Here is a 16,328-nt window from a genome sequence, read left to right on the forward strand (position 1 = left end):
CTTTGACTCTGCATCTGTAAAGAGGATACTTGACACACGTTTGGAGCATTAAGAGGATGATGGGAGCACATTTTTTTTCTGTAGCTCTCAGTTATTCACTCGATCACGTGCGATACTAAGGTAGTAATAGTGCACTCCATGGTTTTTTGTCTTTTCCCTTTTAAAATACGCCCAAGTAGTACATGAGAGGATCTTTTAGCCAACTGGTTTAGAACCGGTATCGTGATTGTTCTTTCCACTCAAATTAAAAAGAAAAACTCGTATTTCTCTTGGAACAGGATGTGTAGGATTGTGTGTTCATCGCAGTGCGCTACTTCAGTAGAACCGTGGTGCACTCGCTTTAATATAGGCATAGTTTTATAGGGCGATGGGAGCGGGGTGCCTGGCTGTGATTGGTGCGTTGAAATGGGTGCAACAACATGAAGTCCATGAATTCCAAAACTGGTTTATCACCTCAACCATTCAATCCGACAACTATCACTGAAGGAAGTCCGAGTCTGGCCTGCACATATCCGATTTCCAAAAAGCCTCTTTTTACAGTTCAATAGATGCCACTTTCCCCTCGTAATTATCATCAGCACACCGAAAGTTCATTAAACTTCCAATATTCCATTTAACCTAGTGATACCTAATTGTCTTATGGCACGCCATTTCTAGAGGTGGGGACAGAATAAATCCGTTTTCAGCCTGACTGTGGCCATGTATACAAAGAAAGATCGGTAACCCTTGAAGTCAAGTCAGCCGTGGAGGCACTCGTACTCAGGAGTTCCTAAATGTTACGTGAGGCTGGCTGCCACACTTTTGAAATCTCGCATAAAGCTTCCGATTTGATTGCATTAGAAAAATGAACCTTTAGTGAGAAATATGATAATCCAGTAAATTCCCAAGGTGAAGGAACCTCCAGAGTTATTGGAAAGTAGCGAAACAATATCCGCATTTCAATAGAGGGGAGAGGCGTTTATTCATTTATTTTTTGTATCATTTTCTGTAGGGGATGACGCATGAACACATTACAGTGCAAGTCATAGTGTACCATATTTTTTTTTTGAAAGAGGCCTGTTTCGTGTTATGTCCGAACTAATTATGCGTGACCAGTTGCAAACGTTCAGCTTTTAGTCCTCGGTCTTCCGTAATGGCGAAAACAGTTTACTTGAGAGTGAAAGGCTTCTGCCTCTTTTTTTTTTTTTTGAGCCAAACGTAGAAGAGCATAGTGGAGTTTACAATTTTCATTCAGAGGAGTGGGCAGCTTTTTGTGTAGTCTATTCTCCTTTATAGGGGTGTTCCTCTCGAATGAAGAAAGTACATGTTGGAAGAGAATGAGGGGTTTCTCAATTTCTACGAGGAATTGTGCAAGGTCCTTGGTGAACACTATCTTCTGCGTATTTTCGCCCTCAAGCCCGAAGTGACTGCGGAGCACTTTAGGCTTGAGCGCACGAGTATGTGGGTGGGATTCTCTTCGCATTCGTTGGAGTGTGTATGTTTCCTTTCAACGCAGATTTCATGTTTTTGATGGCGATGTATAGATGAACCTGATGTTGAGTGGGACGTCTTATTTGGGTTTACGAACGTGAAGTGTAGATGAAATCCTCTGACGTTGAAGCTCCGGAGCGGTGGTGGAGATTCTTTTGCTACGGAGAAGGGATGCTGTCTATGCATTCCCCCGAAGTGCTCCATCAGGCTGTCTTTTGATACATGCGTATGACGGCATTGCGTGCAACAGGTGTCATTTACACCTATAGTTACCGTGTTCCAAATGAGGGATACCTCTTGTTCTGTGATGGAACGGCTCCGTTTTGTACCAGCGTTACTATCCAGGGGATGGCCTCTGCGGTGTTGAATCTTGGTGCTTGGTGTTGTTCCCCCTTTTGATTGTGATACAAAGCCACATTGCGTGCATTGTAGCGGCTCAGATGTGCCTACTGGGTCGTTCACTGGATGCCCTCTCGTTTCCGTCGCTCGGGAGCCCTTCGTTGGAATACTTGCATTCTCTTCGAGTTCCCGTTGCCTTTTTATTCCTCGCGACCCCGTTTGCGGTTGTACTTCGCAGTATTTCATCCCGTGACTTATCACTAGTCCAATTTACGTGTGAAATATATAGCTGCGAGGTCCATATATCGCTTCATTTTCTCCAGAGGTTGAACTGGTGGTGTTATCACTTTGTTCATTGGTGTTGGGTTGATGCGGCCGGTTTTCACTTTGTGTGCCTAGCCGTTTCTCCACCACTGGAATGATGTGCTAAAGCTGACCTCTGCTCTTTATTCCATGACGCATTGTCGAGCCTCTCTGCTAAATCAATTTGAACCCACAGATTCCTCACTGGAGTGTGTTTTTTATCATATTCAGTGTGGATTATGGTTCCGCCAGTGTGGGGTGGAAAGGGACTGCCGTTGGTCATGTAGTGTTTCTGTGGCCTGCGCAATGTTAGTACACCTGCACTCTTGGATTGAAAGCCACGTTCTGCGCAAACCCATTTGTGCTGTTTGATATTTTCATCTTCTTTCCGCTTCTCCGACATTTCATCGTCTAACTTTCTCGTTTTGCCGTGAAGGCATCGAGTTTTGTGCCATGTGAGCCCTCCTTTGTTTCCATAGGATTTGTTACAGACAATGAGCACATACGACTTCGGTGGAGGGGGCAGGGGTTATAGGGTGAAATTTCAGGCACCACCCCAAGTTCTGCAGCATGTGCGGGTGATACTGCTGATGGCACGCTTGCCACGTGCCCAGGGACCGACAAATAAAAGACGCTGTCCCAGAAAGACGCTGCTGATCCCTGTGCTGTATGACGCTGTAGCCGAAGCAAAGCATTGTTCCCCATGAGAAGAACGCTGCTGGCTCTTGGCTTCCCCCGATGAGACGGGGTACTGGACTCTGACACCACCTTGATGTGGCCAGCATCACCAGGGTGTGCAGCATGTTTCAACCGGCGCAATGCCTCATGGTAGGGTGCACCGCGCATTCGGTTCGTATGAAACACTACGTGAGCTCTATCGGAATTTATTTTCCCGCAGTGTGCGCAGAGATGGGTTTCACACCATCTGCACCTGTTAGGAACTGTTTTGTTTATCCTCCGCAGCAACCATCCATATGTGTTCGATGTCCCAATGCGGAATTGGCGACTTCACCTGCTCTATCGGTTTAGTGGCAAATCTTCTTTAGTTGGTTGCCATTCACCGGTCATTTCCAACCTGTGTGTCTTCAGTTTCTCTCTGCTCACCCTGAGGTGTCACTTTTCCAAGGCAGTGATGTCGGGTATTCACCCAACGTCTTGTTGAGGAACGTTTGCATGTGCCCTCGCTTTTGTGTTCGTCAATTCATTCTTTTCTACACCACAATGTCCAAAAATAAACTGAAGGCAGATGCTGGTGCTATGATATCCGATACCCAAGAGTGCTATCCAAGTCTGCCGCAAAATTCCTGCCTTTACCGCTGTTTTTCCCATTCGTAGTGCCTCGAACAGCGACCGCCGGTCAGTAGAAAGAGACATTTTACACGGATGAGCTCCCTTCGGTTGTAATATGCTTATCATTTTATGCAAAACCTCGAACATTACTATGCACTCAGGTTGGTAGCTACACGCTATTGTTCCGGCTCCACAGTGAACCGTCGAGATGGGATTGTCATTCCTATATGTCGTTGAGGCAGCTCCTGATTTTATTCCTAAGGAAACAGATCCGTCTGCTCATACTTCAAAATGCGGCATGGAATTTAGTTGAGTTCCCTTTGCACGGTAGTGCCTTACAATCAATTTCTTACATAATTCAAGCTGAACGCCGTCCTAGGAATCGGCATGCACATCCGATGATAGTGTTATATGTAACAAAAAAATGGGGGAGAAAGTTAGGGTGACTGGTGGTAGCGGTTCTCTTTGTCTATCTACTTCGACAGCGAAGAGCTTCTGCATGATTGTGCGATATATTTGACGGGGGGAATGCGGTGGGTGACATACAATGTTTGCACATCCCTTGCGCTCCTCACCGTGTGTTTCGCAAGTAAGCAGGTATCGTAAGCCGCGGATCAGTAATTCCTCACGAAGAGAGAAAAAGTTGGCTTGAAGGCGAGCATCGTACGCGTGGAATTCACTGAGTATTCCGGATATGATGTGGCATGCTTTTTTTTTCTGCGTATTCTACTTTGTCTTGTTGGTTGGATGCAGTATCACGGTTCTGTAAACCCTTGCCACACATAATTTTAGCACGGAACGTCGCGGGGTAGAATGCAAGAAGTGTGCTCCTGATTGGTGCACATTTTGTCGAGCATAGGCCCACGACTTGTGCTGGTCACATATTTGTAGGTCTCTCTCACGTTCGCTGCATGTGTTGAGAAGCCCCAACGAAGTTACAGGGTGATACCCAGCACTTTCAGATTTCTCTCCTCACCCATGGGTGTGCCGTTTATCATCAGGATCGATGGTTTCCTTAGAAGCCCTCCGAACAGTGTATGTTTCGTTTTATACACGTTTAGTTGCTTGAAGGATTTATGACTCACTCTGGCCACAATGCTCGGTCCTTGTTGTAGAGTGCGCTCGATATCTTCCCTGTTTGATCTCCTACACGTGATTGTCAGATGATCGGCAAAGAAACCGTGGTAACAGCTTAGGACTTCCCGAAGCCACCAAATAAGAGAGTTAGTGACTATGATGAAGGTAAGCGATCCAATGACTATTTCTTGATGACCTCCTCTAGTGAAGAATATTAGTTGGGAGAATACTTTCTTTAAGCGACCTCTGTCTAATCGTTCAGGGAGACATGAAGCCGTCCAGCCATTCTGTGGGCCTTCCGCATCCAACTTTCTTATTTCTTTCATAAATTTGTTATGGTCTGCCGTATCAAATGATTTTGTGCTTTCAACGAAAGTGACTGGTCCGCGGTCAGTGCTGTGACGGCAATTTAATTAAGTGTGATCTTGAAGCATGTCGCCAATTGCCGCATGCCCAGGAGAGGATCTAGGTTATCTGCTAGTCGGCTTCTGACCTTTCTTAGCTATTATTCTCACTCCCACCATCTTGTCCATCGGTTTCGAAATGTTACTTGCGATTGTTACTGATCAGAAGAACGAAGTGTCCGATGGGTGTTTCCAGTTTTCTGTAGAGGGATAGTCGCCCCTCTTTTACATGTTCTGGGTGTTGTTGCCATCATAAGACTCCGGCTTAACCGCGCTAGGATCAGTTGTCTACCGAAGCGGCTCAGGTAGGTTGACGCAGTGCCATATACTTCGTCCTCTGGGGGAGCAGCACCGTTCGGAAGCTATCCTAGTGAATCCTTCAACTCGCCCACGGTTATTGGTCGAGTCCATTCATCTGGCTTTCTTTCTGGTGTTTGCATTAGAGGGGAGGCGGGAGACTTAGGAGTGTCGCGCTGATGTTTTTGCATACATTGCTACTTGATCACGAGCGTGCCGACGCCATTTCATTGCTCGGTTGTCAACTGTAGCGACTGGGGTGACGAGTGGGCGTGTTGCAAAGACATTCTGTATAATTTTCCAACTACCCTAATCTGATTCACTCATCGTTGAGCATTTGTTCTTCTACCTTTTGACCGCAAGTGTCGTTATTAGTATTCGGTCCTCCGCGGCGAGGCGAATCGCTCATTAGTGTTAGTGCAGGCATTGTTTCTCTTTTCCATTTCGGCTCGCTCTCTGTGCCAGAAAGGCTTTTGGAGTCTTGGTTACTCGTGGGACTAGGGCAAGCGTCGCTTCCCTAATAATTGTTGCTAACGTTTCACCGTGCGTGTGTGGATATCTTCCAAGTTGTCATTTTCTCTACCCCTCTCTTTTCCGGCGCGGTCTAACTTCCTCCAACTAGCGCATTTCTATGATAACGGGGTCCACATAGTCCGTTGTAGTGAAATTGGCATGCCATCAGGGCCAAGGCATACATCGATGAAAATGATACGATGATCTCCGTATGGAGCAGACCGTGGCGACCAGTTTGTAACATGGAAGTTCTTCGATAGAGTTGTATCGAGTGCGGAATTGATGCTACGGTCACAGTGTCGTATCGTGTGGTCTTCCATGTGTTTTCGACGGTGTACCAATTATCTTTGCACTAATGGGCTATGGAATCTTTCCTTTTAATCAGGGGGACATGTTTATCCCACGCCAGTAGGCTGGAATTAGAATACATACCAACTATATGCCGACCGGCATGAAGGAGATCGTCCGGCCCTTCTGTGGCGACTTCCCTCCTTCCTCGTGGAAAATATGAGGAAGTCAGTCTGTGTGTTGAAGGGATTGCGTGAAGTGTACTGTTGCATGTACAAATTCATGTCCGAAAGCCTTCGACACTGCCACCACGAGCGGTAGGTGGTCGAGAACGACAATGGATACACCTCCACCTATCGAGTTATAGCTCTCCTTGGGCGTGGCGGACGAATACGTGTAACACCGTCTTGTGCAGCTACACGCTCTATGTATAAGAGTTTGAAGGGGAGTTAGTGAGAGGGAATGGTGATGGTCAGGGTTTTTTTTTTTCGAGGAGTCCTCGGGAAGTGATTCAACATTTAGAAAGGGTGATTACAGGGCGCAATGGCGAAATGATGGAGACAGGAGCAGCTTATATTCATCATCGTTTTAGAATATGTTCATGAAACTCCACCTCTTCAGCGGGGCGAGGAACGCACACGTTCCACCCACTAAGTTCCATGAATAATAGGAACCATTCTTCTGCCAAACATTTCCAGTAAGAAGAGAGTGGCGCAAATATTATTCATTGAATTGAGTTCGCATAAGGTCCAGCATGATGAAAGACGTTGCCCCATTCGAAGAGTGCAATAGCGCGTCGCACTTTAAACCTAAGCGCGTGTGACTTTCCGCCGACGCCGCCTCAGTTTTGTGAAAAGGAGATCGCTTAGTTTCACAACCACCTGGGATATACTATTTCCTAGCGCCGCGAGGTGTTGAGCGGCGTTTTTCCACGTAGTCGCGTATGCAGAGATACCATTCCAAAGGGAGGCATTGTTATCACAACTATACTCGCCAATTGCACACTGGCGGAATGGCGTGCCGATGTGAGGGCGTTTCGCGGGAATGTCTATACCTTTCTGGAAACAAAATGTTACTACTTCAAAAAGATTACACGTATGGAGGAATATACTTTAGATGTGGACAAGGCGTTTTGTGTTGCTTGAAATTGTGCGAGCATAATTATTTTGACAGTTTCGGTTGAAGTTGTGCCTATACTCAAAATGTTGAGAGGCGGCAGAGGGGAGCTGCAACGTTTGTTGAAGGAGAGTGTCCATGTTGTGGGGCGGAAGTTGCAAAGCTTAGTGGAAATGAACATATTAGAGCGCGGCAAGCAGGATAATTTAGCATGAGAAAAGTCTCCCCTTTTGGCCAACACCTACTCCCAGCAAACCAAAACTACACCAATAGACTAAAAATCGTTACCAAACCTTCCTCGTACTGCCATCGATCTCACTAGCATTATTCAATACGAGTGGGTGCGTAACCCTAAACGATATAAGTCCAACACATCAAGCGCATACGCCGCAGGGTGAGAAGAGCTCCCAGTTAAGCGGAGTAAATAAGAAATGTGCGTGTGGGTGGATCTTTTACTTCCTCAGTGGTCTGGACAACCATTTTTGGTTCACCGCCTTATCAATGGGACACACCTCAACGAAGCGTTTCAATGATAATTTCTTTCTCTTCGGGTTGTATAACCAAACCATTTGAGAGCGCAAATATTCCTTTGCTTGCTGGCGCCCATTCGGGGTCGCAAGCTGGCGATACCACGATAACACCCTCATAGACCTTTGCAGGCCCAGCTTCTCCCAATTGTTTGGTCCCGAATGGACAATGATGGAGGAGAAGTTTGCCTTGAGTGGGGCCCGGACAAACCACCTGGAGGTATAGTCAAGGGACATAATGCCTCTTCGTAGTAATAGTTTTTGGCTTACGTGCTGTGGTCTCGTGATGCTCCACATGAACACCACCACCCACATACTCTGATCGCACCACCACTTGTAGCTTTCTCTTTTGATGCTGAAGAATACTTTCAGGGCTTCTTTCAGCGCCCATACTCGTGCAATCGCGCCACCGCCATTGAGGTAGGCTTTCTTCACCCCACTGCCAGCGAGCCCTCCAGCACCTCCTTCGCTCGCCAGCTGCCTCATCTTCTCATACATATGTTCACAGCGCTTGTCACTTTTTTTGTCCTCATCCCCCAGCATAATATACGCTTGTGGAGCGTAACACCCCCTTTCGGTCGCAAAAATCAACGGGGAAGACATCACTCCCTGTAAGATGGCCGTTTCGCTGTATGCCTCTGGATTTCGTGGTGAACGCTGCAAGAAGGTCTGTATTTCCCTCTCCCTGAACTTTACTTCTGTAAAAAATGTGTCGGCACCATCAAACGCGACCACGATATCCTCATCCCGCATATTCCCCCTCCTGATATATTCCTCTATCCACGTCCACCTCCTAACATGCCCGTACCACCCCCCGTTCCCCACACTAACGACCGTTACATTGGTGAATAGGGAGCTAACCAACATTCTACACCACCCCGGGGAAAATCTTGTCTGCGCCACGACGAAATGCACTTTGGCTACCAGCTCTCCACCAGGCCCTTTCGTGTCGTGCTGGTTATTTTTCAACAATACTGCTACCAAGCAAACGCTCAACAGCACCATGTTCCACACCACAATCGCTATCCCAACGCGGCATTCGAAATGGGCATCTTTTCCATTTTTTCTCTTCCTCATATCCCTATAAAAGTGGAAAAACAGGTGATGCACACGCACATATATTTATCTATATCTATATCTGTATATATTTATATATCTACAGTAGTGTGTTTGTGAAGGTTGAAGTGGTTGCGGCTGACTTACTCTAACCCTTCGCAGCTATTCCAAATCCGCGATTTTGTGTGTCGGGGGTATAGACATTTTAAAAATATTTCGTAGAAATATTCTAACGGGTCTCGTAAGTTGTTAGTCTTTTCCCCCCAAAAGTAATTCTAGGATCATCTCCGAAAGTTATTTCATCTTGCTTACGGTTATACCGCCAGAGTTTGGTGGTGAATTTTCCTATTTTCCCTTCCCAACTTTACCGTTTCCAAGCAAAGTGCAGAATAGGATCCATCACATCGAGTTTATCGTAGCAATAATAGAAGAATTCCGTATTGAAATCAAGACTCACTAGGCTTCTCCTCATTATCAATTTTCTTTCCACATCCTGGATTGTGTGACACTCCAAACAAAAAGGAGGTTCCAGATACTCTGATCACACCACCATTCGCTTTCCCTCAGGTTTTTTAGAGATTTGTAAGATTGGATAGGCTCTTTATACGCCCAAACGCGACCAACCATCCCACCACCGTTTAGATACATACGCTACGAGTGTGGCACCTTCAGCATCGCCCTCGCAGCTGCGGAGCGGATTCTTGCTTTCATATAGAACCATGCGCACCTTTTCCTATGTGGCCAGCTGAAGGGCCCTAAAATCATCTTTAACTGCGGGCATAGCAATCCACTTCCGTTGCGAACACAAATGGAGACGTTTGCCTTTCTCTAAATATTTCCCTTTCATTCAAGTATTTTGGAGAGTGAGGTGATCTTTCAATGAATTTCGAAAGTGGTGTCTCCATTTGAACTTTGTTGCTAAACATTGTATTTCCTCCGTCAGATGTAACAACAATATCCGAGTCGCTAAGGCGCTCGCGCTGTATAAACTCCAACAGTCACTCAGGCCTCTTTGCATGCTGATACTCTCTCCCAAATCCTATTGTGTCGACACTAACGCTGTTGGTACGATTGCTGTTCACTCATCTTTCCGCCTTTATAATGTCAATCCGAAAACCACCATCGAGAACAGTAACGGATATCGCCTTACGCACCAATTAGTTACACAATTTCCACTCAATTTCAATCCGACTTTCCGCTGCAATTAAATGTCTTTAAACCTGTTGGTATCTTTTAAGCTCATCGACACATTTGTGATTCTTACTTAAAAATAAAGATGAAACACACCTCGCGGCGGCGGGGGCTCCTTTTTGCTTTGTCTGTTTTCCGCTTCGGCGCAGCCGACCCCAACTGAGTCACCTGCTGTATACCTTTCAATTTCATGCTGGTGTGATAGTTTTCGTACCATATGCAAGCACATAATTGTTTTTCTTGTTCTCCACAGCAGCTATACCGCTTTGCGTCTTCGATGCCAAGCCTGTGCTTTGTCGGTTCCCCGAATTCCCCTGTCAAAGTGAAATTCAAAGAAAAAAATTGACTGTCACTTGTGAAAGGTTTTCTATCGTTATGTCTTGGCCAGTTCCATGCTCTCCCCGCTATTCCTTGGGGAAAACCCGTCTTGCTGTACCATCCTCACGCGCGTTCCACACGGGCACTTTTCCTCTTTACCCACAGTTTTCGTTGCATACTTCCCCTTCATCTGTCCAGCTAGCATTTCCGACGCATATTCACAACACGACAACACTCAGGGTCAGACCCACGTCCATTACAGCCCCACAATTCCTCGGATGCAACCACTCCTGTGGTCCTCGTGCCTGGTACTTCCGCCTCCACCTATGTCGGCGTCGCCGCGCATAGCCACTGTTAGGTGCCAACAAGCAGAGTTCTTCGGATACTTGTGAAGGAGCGTGGTGGCTTCTCGATATTATCTCCCTGCAAATAGACCTTTTCCATTATCTAACTTTTTGTGTGCTGGCAAATTAAGTCGTACCTAGTGGAATCGTCCCCCTGTTTTGTTTGCGCCCACCCAAGGTTGCTAGTCTGTTGCGGAACCTTCTGCTCCGATGGAGGCTTTTGCCTTGGTCGAGATGCTGACATTTCTCCCCTCTATGTTTTCTGTAGGTGGAGAATACGACATTACCAGGTTTATTGCAACAATACTCCAAATGGTTTGCATCAAACATTTCTGTTATGTTAAACAGCGCTACGGGTGTTTCCATCAGGTTCATCATGCAGACCAGCACGCCAAAAGCGCCACTGTTCTCCATGCCCTGGATGCGTTGCCTCGTTACTTTGTTCAGTTGGACACCCACTACAGAGACAATGCGTCACCCTGTTCATTACACATCTTTAAACAACCTTCACTTCCCCCCAAGTTTTTCACCTTCTTCAAATGTGCATCTGGAAAATATCATAAACACGGCACCACCAGGGTTTTAACACAGGCAAGTAAAAGCACTTTGCCCTGGCAGAGGGTTCTACAACTAGAGGCGCACATTATGGCAGGCGCGCCGCACTCCATCCATTTAGTGAAGCACTGCCTTCTTTCGCTTCTCAGTCTTTCAATATCACTGCAGAATTTTGATAACGCTGATTTTTTTTGATTTGAATTTTCTTCATGCCTAGTCTGAGAGAATCTCCCGCCAGTGAGGGCTCCGGCAAATCCAATGGAGAACCATAAAGATATTTCAGCAGCGTCTCGGAGTTGTTGATGCCGCTGAAGACGCATCCCCTAGGACATATCAATAGGAAAACAGTGTTCCATTAAGATACGACTTGTCCCCGTCCTGTGGTGTAGCCGGGGGGCAAAATCGGTTCTCAACAGGTGTGGAACCCTGCCAGCTCTGGGTCTCTCGCAAAATACGGGCAGCTAGTCCTTTCACGACATTTATGTGGTTGCCACAGCCAGAGGGTGTTTTCTCTAAAACATGGTTGCTCCACGGTGCTGTTAGACTCCGTAATTTCTGCACCCACGTGCCGCGATGAGACGGCTACCGCTACTCCAGGGTGTACCACCCACGTTGTCAGCGGGAAATACACGCTTACATTCTCATATATATGGATGTACTGTCCTCGATTGGGGGCTTTCTCTAACGCTTCACAGTGGAAACGTCAAATACACTCCCTAACTGCGGGGCCGTAAAGGGTAACTCCTGTTCAGTTACGCGATTCCGATGGTCACACTGTTGGGTCTTTAGTTGCTCTTAAACTTCTGTCGCGGTGTCGGGCTTGGCAGAATCGAAACTGAAGAACTCATATATCTATCCCCGTGCACCAAACGTAGAGTTGTGGCATCACTCACTGCTGCCTTGTCTATTTAATGTTGTGTACTCCATACAAGGGCGTTGCCGTTTCAGGGTAGGTGTTCCTCTAACGCATGAAAAAACTGAGCCCCCCTTTTGTCGCATACAATCATCTTTGTGAGTTCACCCCCAAACCATAGTGGTGGCAGACTATCCAATCTCACAACTACTGGCCTGTGAGGTGGATTCTCTTCACACCTATCAGCGCGAGTGTGCTTATTGCTGTGTGGATTCCGTGTTTGATTCTTTTTGATATTGTGCTGCCTCCTCTCGAACACCATTTTCTATTGCGTTCTAGGCATAACAAGCATTATTGCAATCTCTGAATGGTAAAAGCTCTGGGACAATGTTGTTGAGTTTAGACGTCTGGGGATGAAGTCTACTTCGTCTGCTTTCTTGAAGCGAACCATCATGCCACTGAGTGATGACATTTGAGCAAGCATTTCAAGCACTGGGCGTACTTGACACTCACCGAGTTTATAGTCCTGGCTTGCAAGTTGCTTCTCTCCGAGGCATCGGGCTCTTGTGTGCGAAGCCAACCACCCATTTGATTAATCCGCGAAGCAGCAGTACGTGCGTTCTGGCAGATTCATCACTGTTTTTGCTCCATCCTTTGGGGGCTAATTCTGTCGTTGTTCAAGAGGTGCGCGCCCCGCTGCATTTTTTTCGCTTCACAATGCTTTTTTCGAATGAATCGTTGCTGGCGGCAGTGCACCGCGATGCTACATTCCATTTTAAATGACGGTGTCTTTCTCTGTGCGTGCCGGAAACCTACGAGTTCCACGCCTCACCGTATTTTCTTTTATGCAGTCCGCTGTGTTTTTCCCATAAATACTGTACGTTCTACGGAGCATTCTAAACTCTCGGTTTTTACCACCTTTCCCCTCGACAGCGACATCACTGAAAAATTCAACGTGCTCCCCACGACGAGGCACATAGTCGCACTTTTCATCCCGTAAACTCCATTGCCTCAGCGAGGGGAGAATCATCATTTTCCACGCGCATCTAACGGTTCGCAGGCTTGGCTACAACTACAATCACCATTTTTTGGGAATTACTCGTCGGAGGGATTTTCATGGAAGGAAAAATAGCCACAACGGAACACTGATTTTGTCTGCTTGGCTTGCTAATGGCGGTCTTTTTATATCTATGCAGTTTCCTTCCCGTTTGTTGCAACCTGTGTGCGTACATTCTGCTTGACTTTCGCACTCACTGCATTCAACGCCGGAGCTAGGACCCTTTTGCCCACGTCCCTTGTTACATGTTGTGCCATCTTTAAGTTGAGAGATTCCGGATCGGGGCATTTGGCTTAGTTTGCTTGTTTTTATACTCTCAACATTTCTCAGGATATCCTTCAATTTTTTCTCAATTTCTCTTAACTTATCTATCCTAGTAGCTGCTTGTTGCAATACCAGGAGCCAAGGGACCGCAGGGTTCTCATTACCTACCATCTCCGTTGGATATTGGACGCATTTTCCGTTACCTGGTTGCGTGTGCCCAGTGCATCCGTGCTGGGGCTCCCCGCTCGCTGCTCCGAGAAATGTTTTTGTACCTTCCTTCTGTGCTGTAGAACGTTTAAGGACCTCCAAAAAAACCTTAGTGGCGCGTGAGAGGGAACTGCTGGATAGTTTCTCGTTGGTACCGATCGACTTGCATCTTTGGGCCAGATGTTTCCATCGAGTGTTCGATTGCTCTACTGGCTTCCATGGATCTTCATTTGCACCGGTGCTGCAGCCTTCGCAGCATGCCTGCTGCCGATCGTTCGGCATGGGAGAACCTCCGCATATGCACAACAAATCCACGATCAACGACTTTCCTGCCCACACACTTGGTTGTCCACCTTTTCCTCCACAAACTTCCACAGCTTCCAGGTGTTGCTTTATCATAACATCAGCTTTGTTCGACCCACTGAGTGCGTCACTTAAACTCTTGTTGATCGGGCTCATTTTCAGCTCCAGCCACAAATTGTTGTTTGTTTTCATGCACGTGTGCGCGTTTTCTACTGCTTCTTTTATTTTTTCCTTCCTTAGTATGTCGAAGTTCGCTTCAACCCACTGAATATACCGAGTCTTGTCACCTTTAAGTTTGGTTCCCGCTTCTTCCCAGAAGCTCCAGTAGCCTCCTCCCCCTCCACCTTCGCCTTGCCGGCCTACCTGGACATTTTCTACGTCTTCCGCCTCGGACAAACTTTGAAGCCCAACAGCCAAACCAATGGCTCCAATATGCCTCGCTGAGTCTTTGACGCTTTCTTCGAGTTGCTGCGTTTCCAGATCTTGGGAAAAGTTTATCATAGCACATAAGGCTCCAAACTCTTGTTCGTTCACCAGGGGCTCTCTCGCCCCCACTACACAACTTAACTGACCTATTACTGTCACCACTAAGGGAACCCAACACCCAGTCGCCTTCATCTCACCTCTCTGGAGTGGCGAAAAATGAATAGTATAATTATTGAAGTTTCCAATCTTCAGCAGAACGCAATATTCAGTGAAAGCAAGCTGATCTCTTTCCCAATATCTGATAATAGAAAATAAAAATTTAGTGTTTATATGTTACACTCAATTCCATTATCAATCGTAGAGACAATTATAATTTAAGCAAGGTTGAAACGCTGACGGCACAACTTCCAGTAGATGGTAATCGCCTTGGCTCCACGCATTTGCCATCCATCCGCTCACGTCACGTTTCCCCTTTCAGGCTCTTGCATGCTTCCTGTGTTTACGACCCTCACATCTCGGTAGTGGGGAATCACTTCCCTTACGGCTACCATTACTTTCAGGTGCGATATTACTGGCGGGGGAAGTTTTGTTTTCGTCGTGGCTTCCAGCTTTATTTTCTATATTGGTGGTTGTTTCGAGTACCAGTAATGAAACTAGTTTAGTTTCAAATTTTAATGAGCTTTATACGTGCGCACAAGTTGCAGATGGGTTTGATGATTACTTTCCCTTGTTCCTGGATTCAGTGACCTGCTGAGTTAACTGGTAAATTTCGCTTCCTGTTTCCTTCAAACACTTCTCCCGCGCCCTCAATACGTTCGCCCTGCTTTCTCCCTGGTCGAAATCAAGCATTTACTTTGTCCCGTTGTTACTGCAATGAAGATGCTATTCGCAAATTCCCACTGTGCCGCCGGCTTTACCGGCACGGCCTCGAATACGTGCAGTTTTCCATCGTTCGAATACATGTAGGACGTGCTCTTCAGAGCTGTGCAAAAGTCTTTTGTGTTGGTCACAGCAGTGCAATTCGTGCTTGCTGGATCTCTTGCTTTCGGTTTAATACACGCCTCCTTGAAGTCCATCTTTTTGCGCCGGATACTTTAATATCCAGTTCTCCGTCTCGCTGTTGTGCGCATTTGCTGCAAGAGACTCTTTTGTTAGGCTCCCCCAAGGTCCTTGTCGCCCACATTAGCACAGGTTGGGGCTCAGGTCCAATCCGCCCCACGTTCCTGGTTGGGCGCATCCTTGCTCTGAGCTCTGATTCCCTCCTGCTGGGACGCCGTTTGCTTGTTTGCTGCCATATTTTGAGCGAACAGAACCACCGTGATTTTTCGCTCTAGTTCTTCGCTATTGAAAGATCTTTTTTTTTTGATCTTTTAATATGTGTAGCTGGATACGTTAGCTTTTCCTTTCATTCCTCAATCAGAGATTTGTTTTTTCCTCTCTCCGTCTCCCACGGGTGCCTGCTGTTTCCTCCAAAAAATGTCAGTCAGATTTCATTCCTTCCAGTTCCGTCCCACTCACCATGTTGTGGATACTATTCGTTCACTACGGTTTCTCTTCTTCCTGAAACACCCCACTGCGCTTTTGATAGGCGTGCTGCCCTGACCTTCATAGCGACTTTGTTTTTTAGTCGTTTCCGCCTTATTGATGTTGACCACCCCTTTCCGCAATGCTATCGGTATGCGCATTGCATTAAACTCCACGCTGTTGATTATGTCTGCAGTTCTCAGTTCCTCTGCCACGGCCGTTGATGACACCACCATTAGAGCAACATCATGATTCACATCTTCTGTTTCCCCTAACCCTAGCAACTGCCTTCTCAGCTAATGCTTGTAAATAACCACATCCACAGTGGAACCCATATGCTGCTCAACAGGAATAACGTACGGTTCCGGCAGGTAAACACACCCATCATACTTCTCTTTTCAATGCATTTATCCAACCAATATTTTCCTTCCGATTATACGCACAACCCCACAGTTATCCAGTTAGCAAATGAGGAATATTGTTGGAATACGTTTCTATACTGCTGCCAAAGCTTCAGTAAGGTAATGAATGGGATTGCTAGGACCCGTTATTACATTTGGACGACTCTCCGCCTCTGCCCATAAATATAAAGTATAAACTTGTCGT

At 46.6% G+C, this 16,328-nt stretch overlaps 2 protein-coding genes and 1 pseudogene across 2 annotated transcripts, besides 4 other annotated features; all 3 read right to left on the bottom strand.

Moving 5' to 3' along the window:
- Window positions 1-16,328: part of a sequence feature (sequence corresponds to BAC RPCI93-25N14) that runs on past both edges of the window.
- Window positions 2,655-2,906: a mobile genetic element.
- Window positions 2,687-2,905: a mobile genetic element.
- Window positions 2,906-6,416: a mobile genetic element.
- On the bottom strand, window positions 7,550-8,701 carry Tb927.2.2020 (expression site-associated gene (ESAG) protein, putative; the record flags this gene model as incomplete). The annotated part of the gene is made up of 1 exon (XM_946427.1): window positions 7,550-8,701. One exon carries the CDS (start codon window positions 8,699-8,701, stop codon window positions 7,550-7,552), a length of 1,152 nt encoding a protein of 383 aa, XP_951520.1.
- Window positions 9,045-9,698, bottom strand: Tb927.2.2029 (annotated as a pseudogene).
- Tb927.2.2060 (variant surface glycoprotein (VSG)-related, putative) lies at window positions 13,056-14,390 on the bottom strand (the record flags this gene model as incomplete). Its single annotated transcript, XM_946428.1, has 1 exon — window positions 13,056-14,390. One exon carries the CDS (start codon window positions 14,388-14,390, stop codon window positions 13,056-13,058), a length of 1,335 nt encoding a protein of 444 aa, XP_951521.1.

The sequence above is a fragment of the Trypanosoma brucei genome, chromosome 2 (genome assembly GCF_000002445.2).
Source record: "Trypanosoma brucei brucei TREU927 chromosome 2, complete sequence".
Lineage (NCBI taxonomy): Eukaryota > Euglenozoa > Kinetoplastea > Trypanosomatida > Trypanosomatidae > Trypanosoma > Trypanosoma brucei.